At 36.3% G+C, this 17,966-nt stretch overlaps 1 protein-coding gene across 1 annotated transcript; it reads right to left on the reverse strand.

The window, feature by feature from the left end:
• Positions 1 to 240: 240 nt before the first annotated feature.
• On the reverse strand, positions 241 to 16,469 carry LOC105396871 (mucin-5AC-like). The gene is made up of 8 exons (XM_048622531.1): positions 16,464 to 16,469; positions 7,677 to 7,986; positions 2,469 to 2,765; positions 2,049 to 2,348; positions 1,345 to 1,962; positions 1,088 to 1,254; positions 773 to 902; positions 241 to 428 (listed from the first exon to the last, which is right to left on the reverse strand). Exons 1-8 carry the CDS (start codon positions 16,467 to 16,469, stop codon positions 241 to 243), a joined length of 2,016 nt encoding a protein of 671 aa, XP_048478488.1.
• Positions 16,470 to 17,966: the final 1,497 nt, after the last annotated feature.

Here is a 17,966-nt window from a genome sequence, read left to right on the forward strand (position 1 = left end):
TTACTACCACAAATAAACATCGTTTAACGTGTGTAAACTTCTGTTAAACGTTATCCAAGTTTATGCGGTACAAGGGAGCGTTAGCCTTTCCACCGTGCTATTATGTAATGATGTGAAATAAATCCGTTTCCACCAGGGCTATGCTATGTGGACCAATGAATATGAATGGTGACCAATGAATATGAACATCAACGTAGCATATCATATTTCTGGTGGTAAAGCTCCCTATGGCTTCCAAATTTAGTTCTCATTGCAGCCGAGCCCCGCAGACCAGTTGCATATCCCCCCGACAGGGTCGAAGCTCAGCCCCTTCGGACACACGTACTCCCAGCCGACGGTGGCGCCGCCCTCCATGCGCGCGCACGAGATGAACTTCTTGCACGACGTCGGGTGCGGGAAGTTGCCGATGTCCAGGCATTCTATTGATCCTGTGGATGGTAAACGATCCGGTAAATATGACGTATTATCTGCTGTCATCTAACCTGGTGGCGTGCACGAAAGAAGCCTCTCCAAATCACGTATTACCTAAGTGTTATGACAACTAGCATACGCTAGTCCTGCCCTAGTGTTACCAAGACGATAACAAGAAGAAATCGTACCTAAATCTAAACTTCCGGTGTCCCCTTGGCAGACAATGACTAACAACTAATCTGAGTGGCTAATCCTTTCACCTCGGTGGCAAACGCCAGCCCAATTCTGGTGACCCTGACAAGCTAAGAAGATCTATCCAGGTTTCGACCACCGCACACGCCAAATAATTCAAATAAATTACCTTTCCCATGAACAATAACCTTGCTGGCCTGCTTGTTGGTAGCGAGCTTCTCGTCGCTGTCGTCGTAGTAGTCGTAGTTGTCTATGGGCCGGTACGTGCGGCCCGGCGCCTCCACTACTGCCTTCGATATCTGACGACAATCATTCCATGAATTACCTGTGATGCTGAAGCAATCCCACAAAAGCTTCTCTTGTAGGAATGGTACAAGAAATGGAGGTTATTTAAACAAGACGATAGATAAGTTCCATTTGGATGAGTTATTTGCATAAGAGTGGAACTAGCAATCCTGAAAGTAATCAGGAAGAATATAATTACCTTCTCAAAAGGCTTCCTCTGCGGCGCGCGCCTCGGCTTGGCCGTAGTAACCAGGGCTGCGGCAGTCGGGCCCAGCGTCGTTGATATCCTCCTGAACACGGTCTTCTTGGGCAGCTTCCTGGTTGTGGAGGGCTCTGTGCGCGCCGGAGACAGGTACTGGTATTGATCTGAGGGACAGAAGTTGGGTTGTTATCGGCCATCTTGTAATATTGTATGCAAGTATTTTTCAAGCAGTTTAAGATAGGAAGACCACTTACCATCATAAGTTTTAGTGACTGGCGACTCCAACAGATATTCCCTGGTGAAGTATGCCGGCTCAGGGTTGTCCCCGCTAGTGTATCCTCCAAAGTCATCAATGGGAGCCGGCTCGTACTTGTTACTGGTATCTAGGAACCTCGCAGTCGACGGCCCTAACGCGGGAGATATCGAGAACCCACCGCTTAGGAAGCCAGCCGTCGTGAACCCTGAAGGTCGTTGGGCTGTAGGGTAAGGCAGTCGAGAAGTGCTAGAATAGCTGGGCGTGCTTGAATACCCAGATGTCTTCGATAGTCCTGAAGAGTATCCAGAAATGGGTATCACAGTTGTCGAGTAGCCGGGAGAAGATGAGTATTCTCTATTGGCGATACTAGAGAAAGAAGGTCCTCTGTAAATTGGACTGGGTGTTGTGAACCCTTCGCTCAGTCTACTCGACGAGTCGTGGTCGGTATCGAAATCTACGGTTGAGGTGTAAGAGAATGACTTGGTAGTGGGATAAAAGCTTTTCTGGCTGGTCTTTTTATAGCTGGTTTTGGCTTGCTCCGCGAACGAGTCGGCTGGTAAAGGAGCTGATAGCAGCTGGTGCGCAGCGATGGCTACAGCTGTTTCGGCGCTGTTATCTGGAATATAAATTATTTATGAATGCTTGGTCTTAGGTCGAGGTATCTTCAGTTGGGTAAATATGAAAGATAGGTACAATCCTTACCATTTTCAGTGGTGCCCTGCGTAGCTGCATCAAACTCCTCCTGACTTTTCGTCTTCAGCCTGATAACTTCATCCAACTGGTTCTGTTTGAAGCTGGAACTGTACTTTTTGCTTTGTCTCTTTCTATCGTCTTCCTTCGTCGGGGGGTCTTTAGTCTGTCCTTTTCTATCCTCGTTGGTGGCTGAAGGGTTAAGGTCTACAGGTTCTCGCAAGGAGGTGAGCGGTCGTCGCTGGATCTTTACTGTCTTTTTGATGGTTTGCTGGATGTTGCGCGGCGCCAACGATGGGTCTTCGATGGAATCTGCATTAAAAAAAAAACAGATAGAAGATAAAACAAACGTATTAAATCCCTACGATCAAACTAGAACTTGACTTAAATTCACTAGAAAAGTAGAAGAAGAATTCAGTAGAAGACACTGACCTCTCTCCTCAATATCCTGCAGCACCTCTTCACTAGCCAACGTGGTCGTCGCCGGCGTAGTCGGTCCCTTAGTCTCTGCCCTCTCCTCGACCGTAGTGCCCGTAGTCACCGCACTAGTGGCCTTGGTCTCGGCAGTAGTAGCTTTAGTCTCTGCAGTAGTGGCCTTGGTCTCGGCTGTAGTGGAGGTGGCGGCGGTGGTAGCCACCGGCCGGCGGCGACTGGCTACTCGGAATGGGCGGCGCGTGGTCGCTGATGTTGATGATGAGGTGCTTGAAGGTGCTGGGGTGGTTGACGTTGCTGGAAGAAGTAGTTAGGTTATGGTTTTGTGGATTTATTTGGAGTGGATAGGAAAGTTTGTGGAGTTAGGTAGTTACTTACTATGTAATACATAGATTAGATAGCTACAGAGGTAATACACTATATTTAGAAATTTATGTGTCGATATCGTCTCATAGGTAGTTATCATTTAATTAACTGGAACCATCTATTTAGCTTTCTATAACGTCTTATTAATAATACGATAGGATAATTATTAATCACACAGTTAACTACCTACCTATTACTTAATTGAATAAATTACTAGGAGTGTAGGTTGAAGTTATAGAGATTCATCATTCTTTATAATCTGCACAAAATTAAATATGCATTTAAAGGTATTATTACATAAGGTCAAACTGATAAAGAAGCTAGAAGCGAAGTTAGTCTAATTATATCATTGTTTCACAGTTCATAGACCGTGAAATGGGCGGAAGCACGTATTCAATACGGACACAATGTGCGAATGTTACAAACAATGCTAGATGTGGTGTTAGCGAGAGTAATGTATGGTATTTACGCCGCTGGTGCGTGCTCGTCAAAATATAGGGCGAAACTTGTAATGTTGTCTACCTTGTTTGTGGAGATTTAGTAAAGTTAAGTAGTCCCTCCTGAGAGTCCTGAGTAAATAGCTTTTATTATCTAGTGTGGTGCTGAGCTGGGAGGCTGTGGGTTCAATTACCGTCCAAGGCGATAGAGTGGAATATTAAAACCTTGGGCTAAAATGAATTTTTGGTGTATGGTGCTCGACACTTATCTTTATCTCTAAAATCGGATAATATCAGTATGGGTTAATCGGTACAGTTCGTTAGCAACTGGAGTATACTTGCATGTTCGTACTTTCGGTGTTTATTGATCTAATTGCTCGTTAACTATACCTATGTATTAAGAATTCCACCTCAATACCTACACTTGTATGTACTTAAGGACTTTACTCACTCGCGTTTGTATTATAAAAACTGTTTCCCAGAAAGAAACTGCAAAGAATAAAGAATAATGTCGACATTGAACCTCATTTTCCTAACACCATAGACAATATAGAGCGGTATTGCCCAAGTCTCAGTCAAGCTTGGTGTTTCGTGGGAAAATGCCCCATTTGCTAATTAGTATAAGCCCTACTATTGCGTGGTCCCACGGCACTAGTTGAGACATCATTCATAAGTGTATTTTCTTTGTGGTTTTTCTGCGGTTGAGAAATGGCTGGTGCAAGGTGAGCCTGCGAGTAGCTCTACCTGATACCTACTTGCAATATTTGTACAGTGTTCCACATAAATATAAATACCTTGTTAGCTTTAAAAAACATTATCCCCGCCTGCTATAGTCGGCTACAGTGCTTTTAATTGAACTTTTTACATATTTCCCTGTGTAGGTATAGATAGCCATAGATATACATCATACATATTTAGAACAGGAATAGAATAGGAATTTAATTTGACTAGAAAATTTTGAGTAAGTAGGTATGTATGGTTATATAGTTATACAACGACAGTGTTATTATCTAAGAAGATTCATACATCATATTATGTTTAATCCACACAAAACAGTGCGCAAGGATATAAAGTTGTCGGCATTACGAAACATTCACGTAATCATTACAATAAGAATGACAAAAACAAGGTAATTTTGAACCAAGCACTTCTCACGGTCATTGTCGTTTAGAGTCAGTGTACAGTTTCTCTTTACAAGTCTATGCCTAAGTCTTCTTCTTAGCGTGTTGGTGACAAACACTAGAGCTTAGTAATTTTTTTAAAAGTAGTTACCAAGGTATGGCATCTGTTTATGTACTTATTAGATTACACTACACTGATATATGCGACCGTACAATTCGGAAAAATAAAAAACCAGATCAACTCCTAATGACAATTAATTTCATAAAATATAAACTAAATAGGTACATAAGCTTATTTCGATATAAATAGGTATCGAAAGTAAAAGTGCGAACGTAATAAGTACTCAACTCATTTTTGATTGATGATGAATTGATGACCCAGTAAATGATTTATGAACAGCGAAATGAGATGGTGAGTCTGGTTTTTTGCAAGTATATATGTAAGTATATGTACGTACGTTAGTACTTTTATGTATATCTATTATATTTTATTGAAGTCATTATCATTAATATGTATGACTATAATGTAATAACATGGTTCTGGGATTGAATTGAGAGTGTATTACGGAAGTTTTTTAAAATTTGTTTGGACGCGGAAAGTTAATTTATCTGTTAGATAGATCTTGCGCTGTTGTTAGGTAAAACGTGTAATTTTAATGAATTATCTAAAGTATAGGATTCTGATTAGTAAAGTAATTATCAGAATTCATGTTATCCGGTGTTTCCTTCTATTATCTTTCTTATTGTTCAGGCGCCCTAACTAAAAAAGGCACCTATAAAATTGTACTTAACTACCCTGAAAACCAAGCTAGCTGAAAACAAAGCAAGCTAGTTTAGTCTATTTGTATTTGTACTCGGGTCTTGGGTGTTAAATTTAATGCTTGAGTTGTTAAGTTGAGAGTGTTTTTATAATATGACTGTATATATGTGATATCATAGCTTCTGGGGTCGGATGGTCGTGTGTGAGATATCCCTACCCGACATATTGATCTTTCTTCTAGATTCCAATGTTTTCTTAGGTGTGTTTGTTACGAAAACAGCACGATCTGTCGGATTTCCTGCAGTTTTCTTGTAACAGTGAAAGTTTTGGTTTCATTTCTCTGTCGCCTGATTGGCCACGGCGGCGGTGGCGGCGGCGGTCGCGGTTGCGTCATCGAGGCATTTTCCTATCTCCTCGGCGTTTCCCTACTCGACTGTTATTTCGACGGCTATTCGAGAAATTTACGTAAATCTTGACATTCTGAAGGTGTCATTGGGTGGCGGAAGACACGATATGAGGTGGCTACCGTGAGGACTTTTGATATGTTCATCTTTTAACTAATCCAAATAAAGTTAAGTACAAAAACACAAATTGTGTTCAAAACTTTCCTTCTAGAATATTTATTTTCCTGGCCTATTATCAATATCAATAATGTTAGTGTTAGTAGGTTTATTTACAATTTGACACGGCTCGAATTGCTTTGGCCGGAAGACACACTAACTGATATCCATTGATTGGCGTTAATTTTAAAAGCAAGATAGAAAATTCTACGGTGTTTTGTTTACTGTGTCAAAAGTATTATTTGTTATAGAGAAAGCGACACATAAGATTTTATTATTTTTATTTATTTTGGAGATTAGTAATTTCAATATTACAAAGTACCTACCAGGAAACCATAAGCTCATAGTGCCTCATAAGCAGCTGGGACCTTGGCTATGGTCAAGTAGCAAGGTTCGTTACATAAACGATCTAGATTACGCTCGCGGCTACAGCACGTAACTGTAGCGTCAAAATTGCCCGGATGCGTGAAATTGGTTCGAAAGGCACTTAATTATTGGTTATTGAAAATTGAAACATGATACCGTGGAAGACGCCTCAAGCGTTAAATTTGCTATTCGAACGTAACTCTTACCGGGCCTATCGAAAAAGTATCAGTCAGTGAAATATTCTAGTGTCGTTTACTCTACTGAATATTTCACACTCAAGAGCAATGAAAAAGTTCCACTTCCAAAATGCCGAAATCAAATGGCTTGTAATTTTTTATAACAATACAATATTTACGTTTTTGCTTGATTGCAGACAGGGCGTCATCAAGCTATTTTTTTCCATATAATAGGAATAATTAGGTGCTTTTTTCAGTGAAACTTTTTCATTGCTCATCAGTGTATATTTGTAATGATATCTAACATACCGATACATCATCAAATGGTCATCAACCTAATATATTAAGTAATATTCCATAACTAACTAACATAGGTAAGGTAACTAAAAACATCGGTAAGTGTAATCTCCATTTTAATTAATTGCAATCAATTATTAATAACTTGTATATTCTTCTCCTACTTGGCGCCATTGATGAAAACAAATCTTTGAAACTTTCGAATTTATAATTTTAAGAAATTGTTCTTCTCTAAAATAACAATATGTGTTTGAAACTCACTTACGCTCACAACACGTACCTAACCTAAAAGAGGTCGTGAGTGCATCAGAAAGTCTGCATGGCTACCGACCTCACGACGCAAACCTTCTTGCTAGCAAATAGTTTTCGATTGAGTAAAAACACACTTTCGTATCCTCCGAGGGAGCTGGAAAGTAACTACTTTACCTATAACATATAATAATAATATGAAGAATTATGGATGCTGTATGATTACAGACACTAGAGGTACTTACCTAATAAGAGATTAGGTGTACGTAATATTATCATCTCTAGAGGATATAAGTACTTAAGTAGTTACTGGAAAAACCAGTGAGAAAGCTGGTAAAGTTCAAGATCTATAAGGTATTTATAGAAGAGTACCCGAGTTCATTAAAATCCGACTCTATCTAGAGATTTGTCTAATCTTATGAATTCATTCATTCATTATTAACCTACTCGCTTACAATTGATACCAATCCATCTAAATCAAAGACTTTAGATACTAGAGTACCAATATACTCAATCGACCACAATACAATCTATTTCGATATGAGAGCAAAAACAAACTTTCAGTTCTGCAAATTATACATTCTACACCGCAAAACCTAACCGCAGAAAAGTTCTGAGAAAATCCACAGAGACACGTAACATCCACCACAAGTCAACCTCATTATATGTTAAATTACTAAAATTACCCCATACGTTGGGAGACCTACTTGTGCTCTAAACTGATCGAAAATTATAATCATGTCTTTAAATCTTGTGTGTATAAAACCTATGCTGCAAAACAGGTCTACTAAACCAAAGCACTCGAAATTTCGAACACCTACAAGTGGTTGACAGTACTGAAACCACAAGTCAAGTCTCTAGTCTCTGCGCACTCACCGTTCGCCCCTCCAAGCCGCCGCCGCGCGAAGCCCCGCGCCGGCGCACTGCGAGTCGCGCTGTTCAAAGATGGCGGACGCGTTCGGATTTCAATTTTCCCGCCGTCTTTTTCCGCTGGTTCTTTTTCCTCCTTAGTTTCTTTTTTCGCGTCTTTCCGGCCGGGATTGGTTTTGAATTTGGAGTTGCCTCGGCGAGTGTAGCGCTGTGTGGGGGCGGTGGTGTCGGGGACCTCCGTGGCGGGGTCGGTGCTGTCGGGGGGCGCCGTCGCCTTCGTGCGCCTCAGGAAGTTGTTCCGCCGGTCCTTCTGGGCCTGTGGAAGAATATATTGGGTAAGTAATCATTCTTATAACTTTTTAACACCCGCCAGATTTATGTAGAGAGCAAAGCTTGCGCTGAAAAGGATATCTAATAATTATATTCTTTCAAGCGCGAGCTTTTTTTTCAAATTTAGGAAACAATATAATGTAAGAGTAGGTTTAAAAAGAAACAAAATGTATTTATTGATTGGTTTATTATTCGATAATGTTCACATGCAATCACCAATTAGTAAAAAAAAGACAATACGTAGTATTTCGCACGTTAAACATTTGTTGTCCCTGAAATACAGTAGTTGAGGTTGTAGGCGGTTTCTGAAAAGGACTTGAAAGAAAATTACATTTAATGAAGGCCTGTCTCGTCAGATTTAAAAAAGATATTCTTACAAGACAGGAAACGGCTTCTTTTTATAAACTTGTGAAGCAGGTTGATCGTGCATGACCATAAATAGAAAAGTGCTTCTTTGAGCTTCAGGCAAAACAGTTGATACTCTTCAAGGTATAAACTTCCTTATCTTAACACATAGGACTAAAGTGTTAGATTTGTTTGGCTATTCATATGATTTTGGGGTTCCTACACTGTACAAAACAAGTGAAATTTCACACCTGTCTATCTATGCAAAGATTTGTTAGCACGATATTGCTAACGAAGCATGAAATTATTAGTACGTTTTTGTAGTAACGCAGTAGGTATCGTTTTTCATCGAGATTTTACTTTTTAGTCACGCAAGCTATAAATATACATACTACTTTATTCATGTAAATAAGTTGATACGTTATTTCTAAATATTGTTATTGAATAATTAATGTCTACGAAGATGTCTTCAATTAAATTTAATATAATCTTTACGCTAACTGAATTTCCATAAATTAATTTTTTACTCATAAATCGATCTAGACCTTGTGATATTTAAATAAGTATGATTCTAGAATCTAGAATATATTAATCTCTCAGTGCGTTGCACACAATTTAAGAAGAAAAAGTTTTTTTATTTTTTTACACTTAAAGTTTGAGCATAAACTTCTTCCTAAGCTCACTTACATAAGCTCAATAAAGCTTTACGTACACCGCGTAGGCTGTTTGCGTAGGCCGAGCTTTAAACAGCGGTGATTAAGCTTCCTTTGGAATCTCGCAGCCAAGGTGATCGAGTGACGAGGATGAACCAACTCGCTTCGAGATGTCTCGAATATGTTAAGTAATTATATACACCTGTGTGCTGTGTGTAACTTTCGATTTGCGCTAACAAACATGTTTGTGTTTCCTTCTGTCATCTAATAAATAATAAATAAAATAAAAAGCCTTTATTTGTTCCCAAATATAAACCATTAATCATCACATTAAAAATAAAAAATAGTTAAGAAATAATTTCATTCTGTCATCTGCGTGTAGTTAAAGATAGCTGTGGTATGTTTCATCGTTTTAAAGAAAATAACTTATAGAAATTCATAGTAAATGTAAAATTTTAAATTTTACGTAGGTTTCCATATAAATTCTAGCTTCACGTTAAAAGGTCTCGTTGGATTTCTACAAACACCAACATTAAATGTTGGAAAAATGGCCTCAATTTATACTTTATATCATTTATATAAAGTTTGTGTGGGGAATTAAAAAAACACCGAATAATAACTTGTGTGACAAAAATAGGGTTTGCAACTGGTTTGCCAACATTTACATTATCCTCATAGGTTGTATCAAGGTACATAAGATCTCCTTAGACCTCAACATTACCTCATCTGTATTCAGAATTGAATGTGACCTTTAATCAAGAAGGCTTTAGAATTTGCGAATGCTATTTGTAAGCAATGCACGTGGTCCCTATAGTTTTATTGTTCTGTTTTATTATCATGTGGGGATTTACTACTTATTCAAGTAAATAATCAATGTAGAGAGATTGTCAATGTATCTCTTGATTGCTGTGTAGAGATTCAATTATCTATAAAAAAACAGCTTTCTATGTAGGTACCTCATTAAGACTGAAATTGCCGTGTGAACTCAAATCATTCCTACAAATAGCTGCAATCTATCAATTAGTTCTTAGTAACTCATTAATGTTTTAATTATGTTTCCATTCATACCACGAACAGGTTGTAAGTACAAAGAGATCGGGTACAGACCTCGGCACTTTGAAGTAATTTACATATTGATTCTAATTCCTTAAACAAACCGAATCAAGGTTGAACTACTGATAGATTCAAATCAGTGCCAACCGTTTGGACATAACCGGCCTCTAGCATCGTAAACAAGGAATTGCGATCTTTATTTAGATAGAAATAAGGCTTAGTTAAATGAATAATGTAGAGTGTGAACTTATTTCGAAACCCAAGGACGCGCGTGATCAGGTATTTTAGTTGTCTTGCGATTTCATCAATATTTGGAATAGCAGGCTCAACTTGGTATGCGGTCAAGAATCCAACAATTATAGCATTACTCAAATGGTTGTAATTTATTGTATAGAATAGAATAGAATACTTTATTTGCGTAAAACATGGTATTACATAGATGTCAATATTATCGAAAAGTGCTCATGTTTAGCCAAATTATATTAGCATGCAAATTATTATTTCTAGAGTAGGTACTTACAAACTAATATTTACATTATCAACTACTCTAAAAATTCTTGTAGGCTATAGAAATTGTTTTCTGTTAGCCATTTATACAATTTGTTCTTGAACATATTAATATTTAGGGATTTGAGTTCATTCGGCAACTTATTGAATATTTTGACACACATAATAATACAACTTTTGCTATATTTAGCCGATTTAGGTACATCGTTATACACCAGTCTGTGCGGATTTCTTTGGGCTCTATTTCTCACATCGTAAGCATTCAAGAACAAGAATTTATGTTGCATTACAAAGACACTCATTTCAAATATGTAAAGTGATGGTAGTGGTAGCAAGCCAAGCCTCCCAAACAGAGGTTTGCATGACTCATCGGCAGGGACTCCACATATAGCCCTGATACATTTTTTTTGCGCAACAAATACTCTTTTGATGTCCGTACTATTACCCCACATTACGATCCCGTATCTTAGTATAGATTCCACGTAGGCACGATAGGATATGACAGCGGTTTTCTTGTTAGTAACTGTTTTTATTTTATTTAGTGCGTAGGCAAATCTATTCACTCTATTGCATAGGTTATCTAGGTGCAGTTTCCAGTTTAAGTCCTGGTCTAAGATGTAAGATGTATTGTGTAGTCTAGTCAGTAGGTACTTACCTACCTACCTAATGTGTTTTCAACTAAGGCAATGCTTGTTCCTTACTTGCATGATTTTATTTTTGTAATTTTTATTCAGAATATTGTTAAACATACATGCGTATTGTAAATATTTTACTCATTTTACATAGATTTATGGCAATCTGTTTTGGCACAAGACTATTTAAAGCTTTAATCTCATAACACGCTGTTAATTTTCAATAAAATAAATAATAGTTATACCAGTTTCGCATGCTTACGCTTTCAAAATCAATTAAATAATGTGCTCCCGAGTAATGAAAAAGTTCAACTCCCTGAAACATTTTTAATGCTCGCGAGCTCGCGAGTAAAATTGAAAATTCCAACCTAATGCCATGAGGTTTTCCACAAATATAGATACCGCAAGGCGTGGCTAAGGAACCAGTTGACACATGTTACGTACAAACTACGAAGTTACGTGCTCTGTTTGATCTTGAATAGAGTATTAATTAGCATAACTGACCAGTCGTTTCGCAACTTGTCCAGAACGTCGCGGACATAGTGAACTGTGTATTTTGGATAATGACTAGTTGATTAACTAACAGTGACACTTTCTATTTAATGATTGTATAGTGTAAACGTTAGCGTGTTTACGCTACATTCGTCAAACATTCCAATGTTTTTAATATCGTTTTCTATTTTAAGAATATATATTAAGTTCATGCTTGGGTAGATTTTGTCAAGTGAATAACATCATAGGCCTATGTCGCATTTTCCGTATCTAAGGGTCCATGAAAACTCTGTCAAATAAAAATAACGGTAATAATGTTCTTATGCGTAACAAATTGAATTGTATTTCTTATTTATAAAATTTTGTTACATACATTTTCTATGAAAGCATATACGCAGGAACTTATTGATCTTATTATGTGGCAATGGACCTATAATAATATGTTGAAAACATCTGTGCTTTCCTATTATTTATCAAGAAGGTTGTCTTGAAAAATCGGTTTTGGCGATGAGACCGCAAATTTTGTACCTATGTGTTTGTATATAAGCTTTGTAACTTCTGTTCTTGTGTGTGTGCCATCAAATAATATTATACTATCTATCAGCTAACTCGTATATTCACGGTTGTCGAATAAATAATGTCCCATCTCTAGAAGAACGGCGAACTTTGTTGGATATGTGCCTATTATTTGACATAGTACACGGGCGAGTAGACTGCAGCGGCCTGGTGGGCGGCGTGGCGTACCGCACCCCGCGGCGCCGCACGCGCCACACGCCTCTGCTGCACGCGCCTGCGCACCGCACCAACTACGCCAGTAATGAGATACTCACACGGCTAGCCCGCACCTACAACAAGCTTTTTACTGATATAGATATATTCTGTCCTTCTAAGTCTTCTTTTAAAAACCTTATTATAAAGGTGCTGATAGATAAAGATCAGACGCATTGATAAGGGCGCAATAGCAATATTGAGTAGGACAATCTTCCCACATTTTTTCTTTTTCTTAAGTTCATAATTTTATAAATAATAAAGTGAATTATAGGTCTTCTTTTCTCTACAAATCTAGTAATATAATTTACATACATAATTGTAATTGTATAGGTACATTCTTATTACATATTATTTAGAAACATACAACGTAATATATATATACATATATATATATATATACTTATCTTATTGGTTACCTAGTTTATTTAAGTTAGTAAGTTCTGACTTTTTCCTTCTTTAAGTACCTACATATTAATGCAGTTATATTATGTGCACCCTGTTTAACATTGTATTTTTATATACACTTAAGGATACCTATTACTGGCCTTACCTTAAACACACTACTTATTGTATAATCTACTTCATAACGCTGTTGGTTATCTATAAATAAATAAATAAATAAATAAATAAATCTATCTATTTATCTCACATTCATTAAGTACCTACTTAATGCACGCCGCAATCCATCCGATACAGCTAGCCGATGAACTACCAAAACAGTAGCCATATGAAACTATCAATTATTTATATCTCGAATGAGTCTTGAATGACAATCACATGTCGAGATAGGATCGCAAAAGCACAGTTATTTAATACCATGCCATGATTAAAAGATAAACGTTTATTTATGTAATTTTAGTAAGTAAGGTTTGTATATTTTTTTTAATATGTACCTAAGTAGTAAATTCATAAAGTCAAATTAACTTAACAAGTAAAAAGACTTACATGAAATTGGTCATAAGTTTTTGTTACTGTTTGTGAGTGTGACATGTTTGAGCCAACAAAACAAGAAAGTTGAAGTGGAATGTTGATCGTCAATAATAACAGCATTATTATCTTGATCTTTTGCCTCCTGCTGCAACAGTAGGTATGTACTCTATGTACCTGTCTGTAGTTGCTCAACCTCGTGGCTAAATATCAAGATGGTATCTTATATTGTTCCTAACTACCTAGCTAGTAATCGACAGGTATTGCCATAATAGTAAATTATTGATTTAATAAAAGAGAGTATACAATGAGATATGTAATGTAATCTACAAATCTTAACAAATTAATTAAAAAGAACGAAACCTATGTATAAAACTATATATAAATAGCTTTAATACTAAATGGTTTCATGATAAAATATTCCTAATGCATTAAACGTTGAGTAATATACATGTAATGAATAACATAGAGCTATGCAAGGTTCTATAACCGCATTCCTGTTTAATTTGTCATTTAGATACTTGTGATGGATATTAACTAATACTTACTTGTACCGAAGTCATTCCATAAAACAATGAAACGGGCTGTTGTTCATCGCCATAACTTTAATACTTTGAAAATCGAACGTATAAGTATTTTGTCTCTAAAAATATAAATGTGTGCAGTATTAACAAAACACATATGAAACAAAGTACAAAATAACTACAAAAACCAATCTCCAAACACAGAAACTCTAACCTAATATTCAAATTTAAATTAGTGTTCGAAACGCGATCAAACCATAGTTAGATTAACTGACGTAACTGTCAAAAATCGATAAAAACGCGCGCAATGGTGTTAGATAATGGCGGGTGTTATTTAGCGATATGCTCGCAGTTTGTAGAGAGTAGAGAAAGTGGTTTTCTCTGATCGGATGCTGAGGCCGAGGCGTCCAGTCCGCCGACGCCCGTTTCTAATCATGCCAATTGCTACGTGTTCTGCGTAAAGAAAAACTTATTACTTGATTTTCTTAATATAGTATTTTCTATAAGTAGGTACCTTTCAATCAATTTAATTGTTAATACTTATAGTTCGTATGTAGGGTAAAGGAAATTCTACTATTCAATAGAAAAATATTACTTATGTTGATAAGAATCATTTCAGTGACTATGCATATTAAATTGTTAGGCTAAAATTTTCTCTTAACATAATTAATACAAAACTTTCTCTGTTACGTTTGTAAACAGACAAATTATACCCATATTTCACGTTCAGAAACAAGCAAAAAATATTAATATATGTACCTACAGGAGATCGGTCACACCTGTGGCACGTGCTTGTCTAATGTGAACTTGTTAATCTCCGCATGACCAAATAAGTCAAAGGAAATAGAGACACTATTTCTAAACTTTTTCCTGCTAATAGTGCGTGAATGTGGTCTCGGTGGGTCTAGGTTTTTATTCTTAATTACGTAAATATATACTCGCAATCCGTAGGCCTAGTTACATTTCCTAAATATTTTTTTCTATATGTATGTATATGCAGTACAGACGTACAGTCATTTATTTAGGCATGGTAAAATCAGTAGTAAAATGTAAAACGCTCATGCCAACAACGGTTTATGAGGTAGTCGACTGCGTCTGTACTCAACGTTGCACGAATTAAGTAAATTACTTACGCATACTTAATTAGCACAATATACAATGGTAACATGAATTATTACTTTACTATTATTTATAAAATTACTTTAATAGTTAGTTTGCATAGTTTAAAATAGTTAGAGATAATAAGTTAATTCTTGATAAATATTCGTAGCAATGTTGCTACGCCGTACAAAAGAATTCAACGCGCGCACTGAAAGGAAGTTCTGGTTTTTAATTTAATTTAAGAACCCCAGCTACCATAGCTTTTTAAACTGGTCCAAATAATTTATAACTGTTTTATATTCATAATATTTATTAAGATAACCTGTGTAAATTTTTTGGTTAAATAAACATTTTTTCATTTTTTCATTAATACGAATTCTATCTTTGTTACAGGTCACTCGTGGCTGCGGAATACAACATACAACCACTGAACCATTATTACAAAAAACTAATTTATTAGACAGAATTGTATAATAAATTAACTTTATTCCTGTGTTTACTTTATTAACCCTGCAATCCCTATCTCTGCGGATTTGTAGTCGTTTTTTTCAAGAAATTAAAGTAATTGTTACTAATGTATTCTATAAATTCCAATAGATATTAATTAAATTCACATTCTTTGCACAGTGACTTTTTGCTAGTTTTCATGTAGCCTTATTATTATAACACTAGCAAAGACTTTCTTCATCGTGTTTGTAAAGTATATAAGTAATTCTGAATGGCACTAAGGTTGATCTAAGTTCTATGGCTATGATTTTCTGTGCTATAGAGGTAATCAACTATGAACGAATTTAACTGAACTATCAAAACAAAGTAGCTATAGATTTATGGATGACCTAATTGGAAGTCCCGTCGTGCAACGCGCAATTAAAGTCATCTAAGAGGTCTCACTAAATTGTAACAATTTTTGCTACTTTGGGACTTTTGGTTATTCAAACACAACCTACTCGTATTTCCAAATACCGAATACCACAACACAATGAGTCATCTGAAGAGATCAGTTACAATACAGAATGGATCCTATTCATAAGCAAACGAGTCGATTGTATGCAGATTACCATCAAAGCATACATGACTAAGTTATGTACAAATCTAAGCCAAGTGGAAAGCTGTATTGCCATGTTAGTTAGATACTCTTTGGTTCAACATGTCTTAAACTCGTATAGTAAAGGAATTTTATTCTCTGTTTCAATTTCGTTACAAAATTTACAGGCGGTGATTGCCAAATAATCTGACTAGCTAATCTTTTCATCACGGTGATAAACCCTAGTCCAGCTACAGTTTTTTTAACCAACACACTTAGAAATGTATATACATATATGCAGTAAATCAAGTATGAAAAAGCGGACACCCATGTCTGTATGTATGTCACAGGTGCAACGGCGACCCACAAGGCAGGTAATACTGTAATTACATGACACAAGCCCCGTGCAGGCAATTAAACTCACGAGAACCTACCTTCATAATTGCTTTATGAGATTAAAGGGATGAATTATACATACATACGTGTGCAGTGTGTATGCATGTGTGTTTTACAGGGTGTAATGACTATTCCACATCTAGGGAACGTAGTTTACACATTATGCGTGATTGAGTGGCATAATTATGAATCGATAATGCGTAAAGGTATATAAATACTTAACGTAATTTCACACTTATTTAAGAACTTCTGAGCCGCATTAATTTTTTTTTAAATCCAGCAGCAGTAATGAAAAAATATCTGAAGAGAAATAATAACTTAGTGTTCTGAACACAATTTTACATTAATAGAATTATTTTATTCCATCCTGTATTACGAGTATGATGGCTCTGAGTCTCTAAGTAATACACGTAATGCAATATTGCAATCATACGAATCCCGCTTTGGTCGTAAATAAATGTATAGGACACGGAGGTACCGCGGCGCGCGTTTGATTTAATGCTGCATTTCGTTTTGGTTAATAAACAGTATGATTCAGTATCATTGTCTGTGGAGCCCGGTTTTGAAATAGTCCAGTCATACGAGTAAGGAGTCAGTATTTTAAAGTGAAAATAACTTATTGTAACAAACAAAACCCTAGCTCAAACTGTAACATTTTATTATATGGGTACCAATAAAAATATAGTATTCAATTCTTTAAAATTCATAAAAATAAACCTTTTATTATAGACGGCTTACTGGGTGGGAAAACGGACTAATGTCACAAATACCTCTAGTTCGATTCTTAGTCTGGGCAGGATTTTGTATAAACTGGATAAACACATATTTGGCAGGGCTGGCTAGGGTAGTTCCGGCTCCTATTAAATTAGATACAAAACTTATCAGGTATCAGATAATAAGTGGGTACAGTATTGCACAGTACAGGCAATGTGTACTTTTGGATCCTATGTTAATTTATGGTGCGTAATTAAAGAATAATATTTTCTAATAAGTGCATTCGGACATTACAATTGGATTAATAATAAGAGTAAGCTTCATCCTCGTTGCATCTCAGACACTACGTAACTCCTAGCTTTCCGAATGCTGGGACATCATTTCAATTAAAATGTAATCTTCATTTCTTGTCATCAACATTAATTGACAAACACCGACTACCTTCTTGCAATATACTGATGTTATGATATTACTAATGATGCTAATTTTAAGAAACCACAAAGATTGGCGACTTTCATTTGCATATATATTAATAAAAAAATCCTAAAGATTCAACAAAGTTATGCAACAGATATAAAGCCATATTAGTAAAAATGACGCATTAAGTTACGGCAGAACTTGTTTTGGCTAATACATGACAAATCGGATCCCTTAATGTTCAAGAAAGGCCTAATAAGTTTTCGCAATGAGTACAGGTTTGGTCATTATGTTCTTCAATTTGGCATTCAGTTGGTGATCAGGCAATTATTATTTAGATACTTACTACTTTATCACAAAGAACGTTTGGTATTAAGGATAAATGCTGATATTAATAAAGAAAAATGAGA

This window comes from Plutella xylostella, chromosome 8 (genome assembly GCF_932276165.1).
Source record: "Plutella xylostella chromosome 8, ilPluXylo3.1, whole genome shotgun sequence".
Classification (NCBI taxonomy): domain Eukaryota; kingdom Metazoa; phylum Arthropoda; class Insecta; order Lepidoptera; family Plutellidae; genus Plutella; species Plutella xylostella.

Coding starts and splice junctions, on each gene's coding strand:
- LOC105396871 (XM_048622531.1), bottom strand. Junction 1,255..1,344: donor AGTCACTAAAACTTATGATG/GTAAGTGGTCTT, acceptor TCTGTCCCTCAG/ATCAATACCAGTACCTGTCT. Junction 429..772: donor GGTTATTGTTCATGGGAAAG/GTAATTTATTTG, acceptor TACCATCCACAG/GATCAATAGAATGCCTGGAC.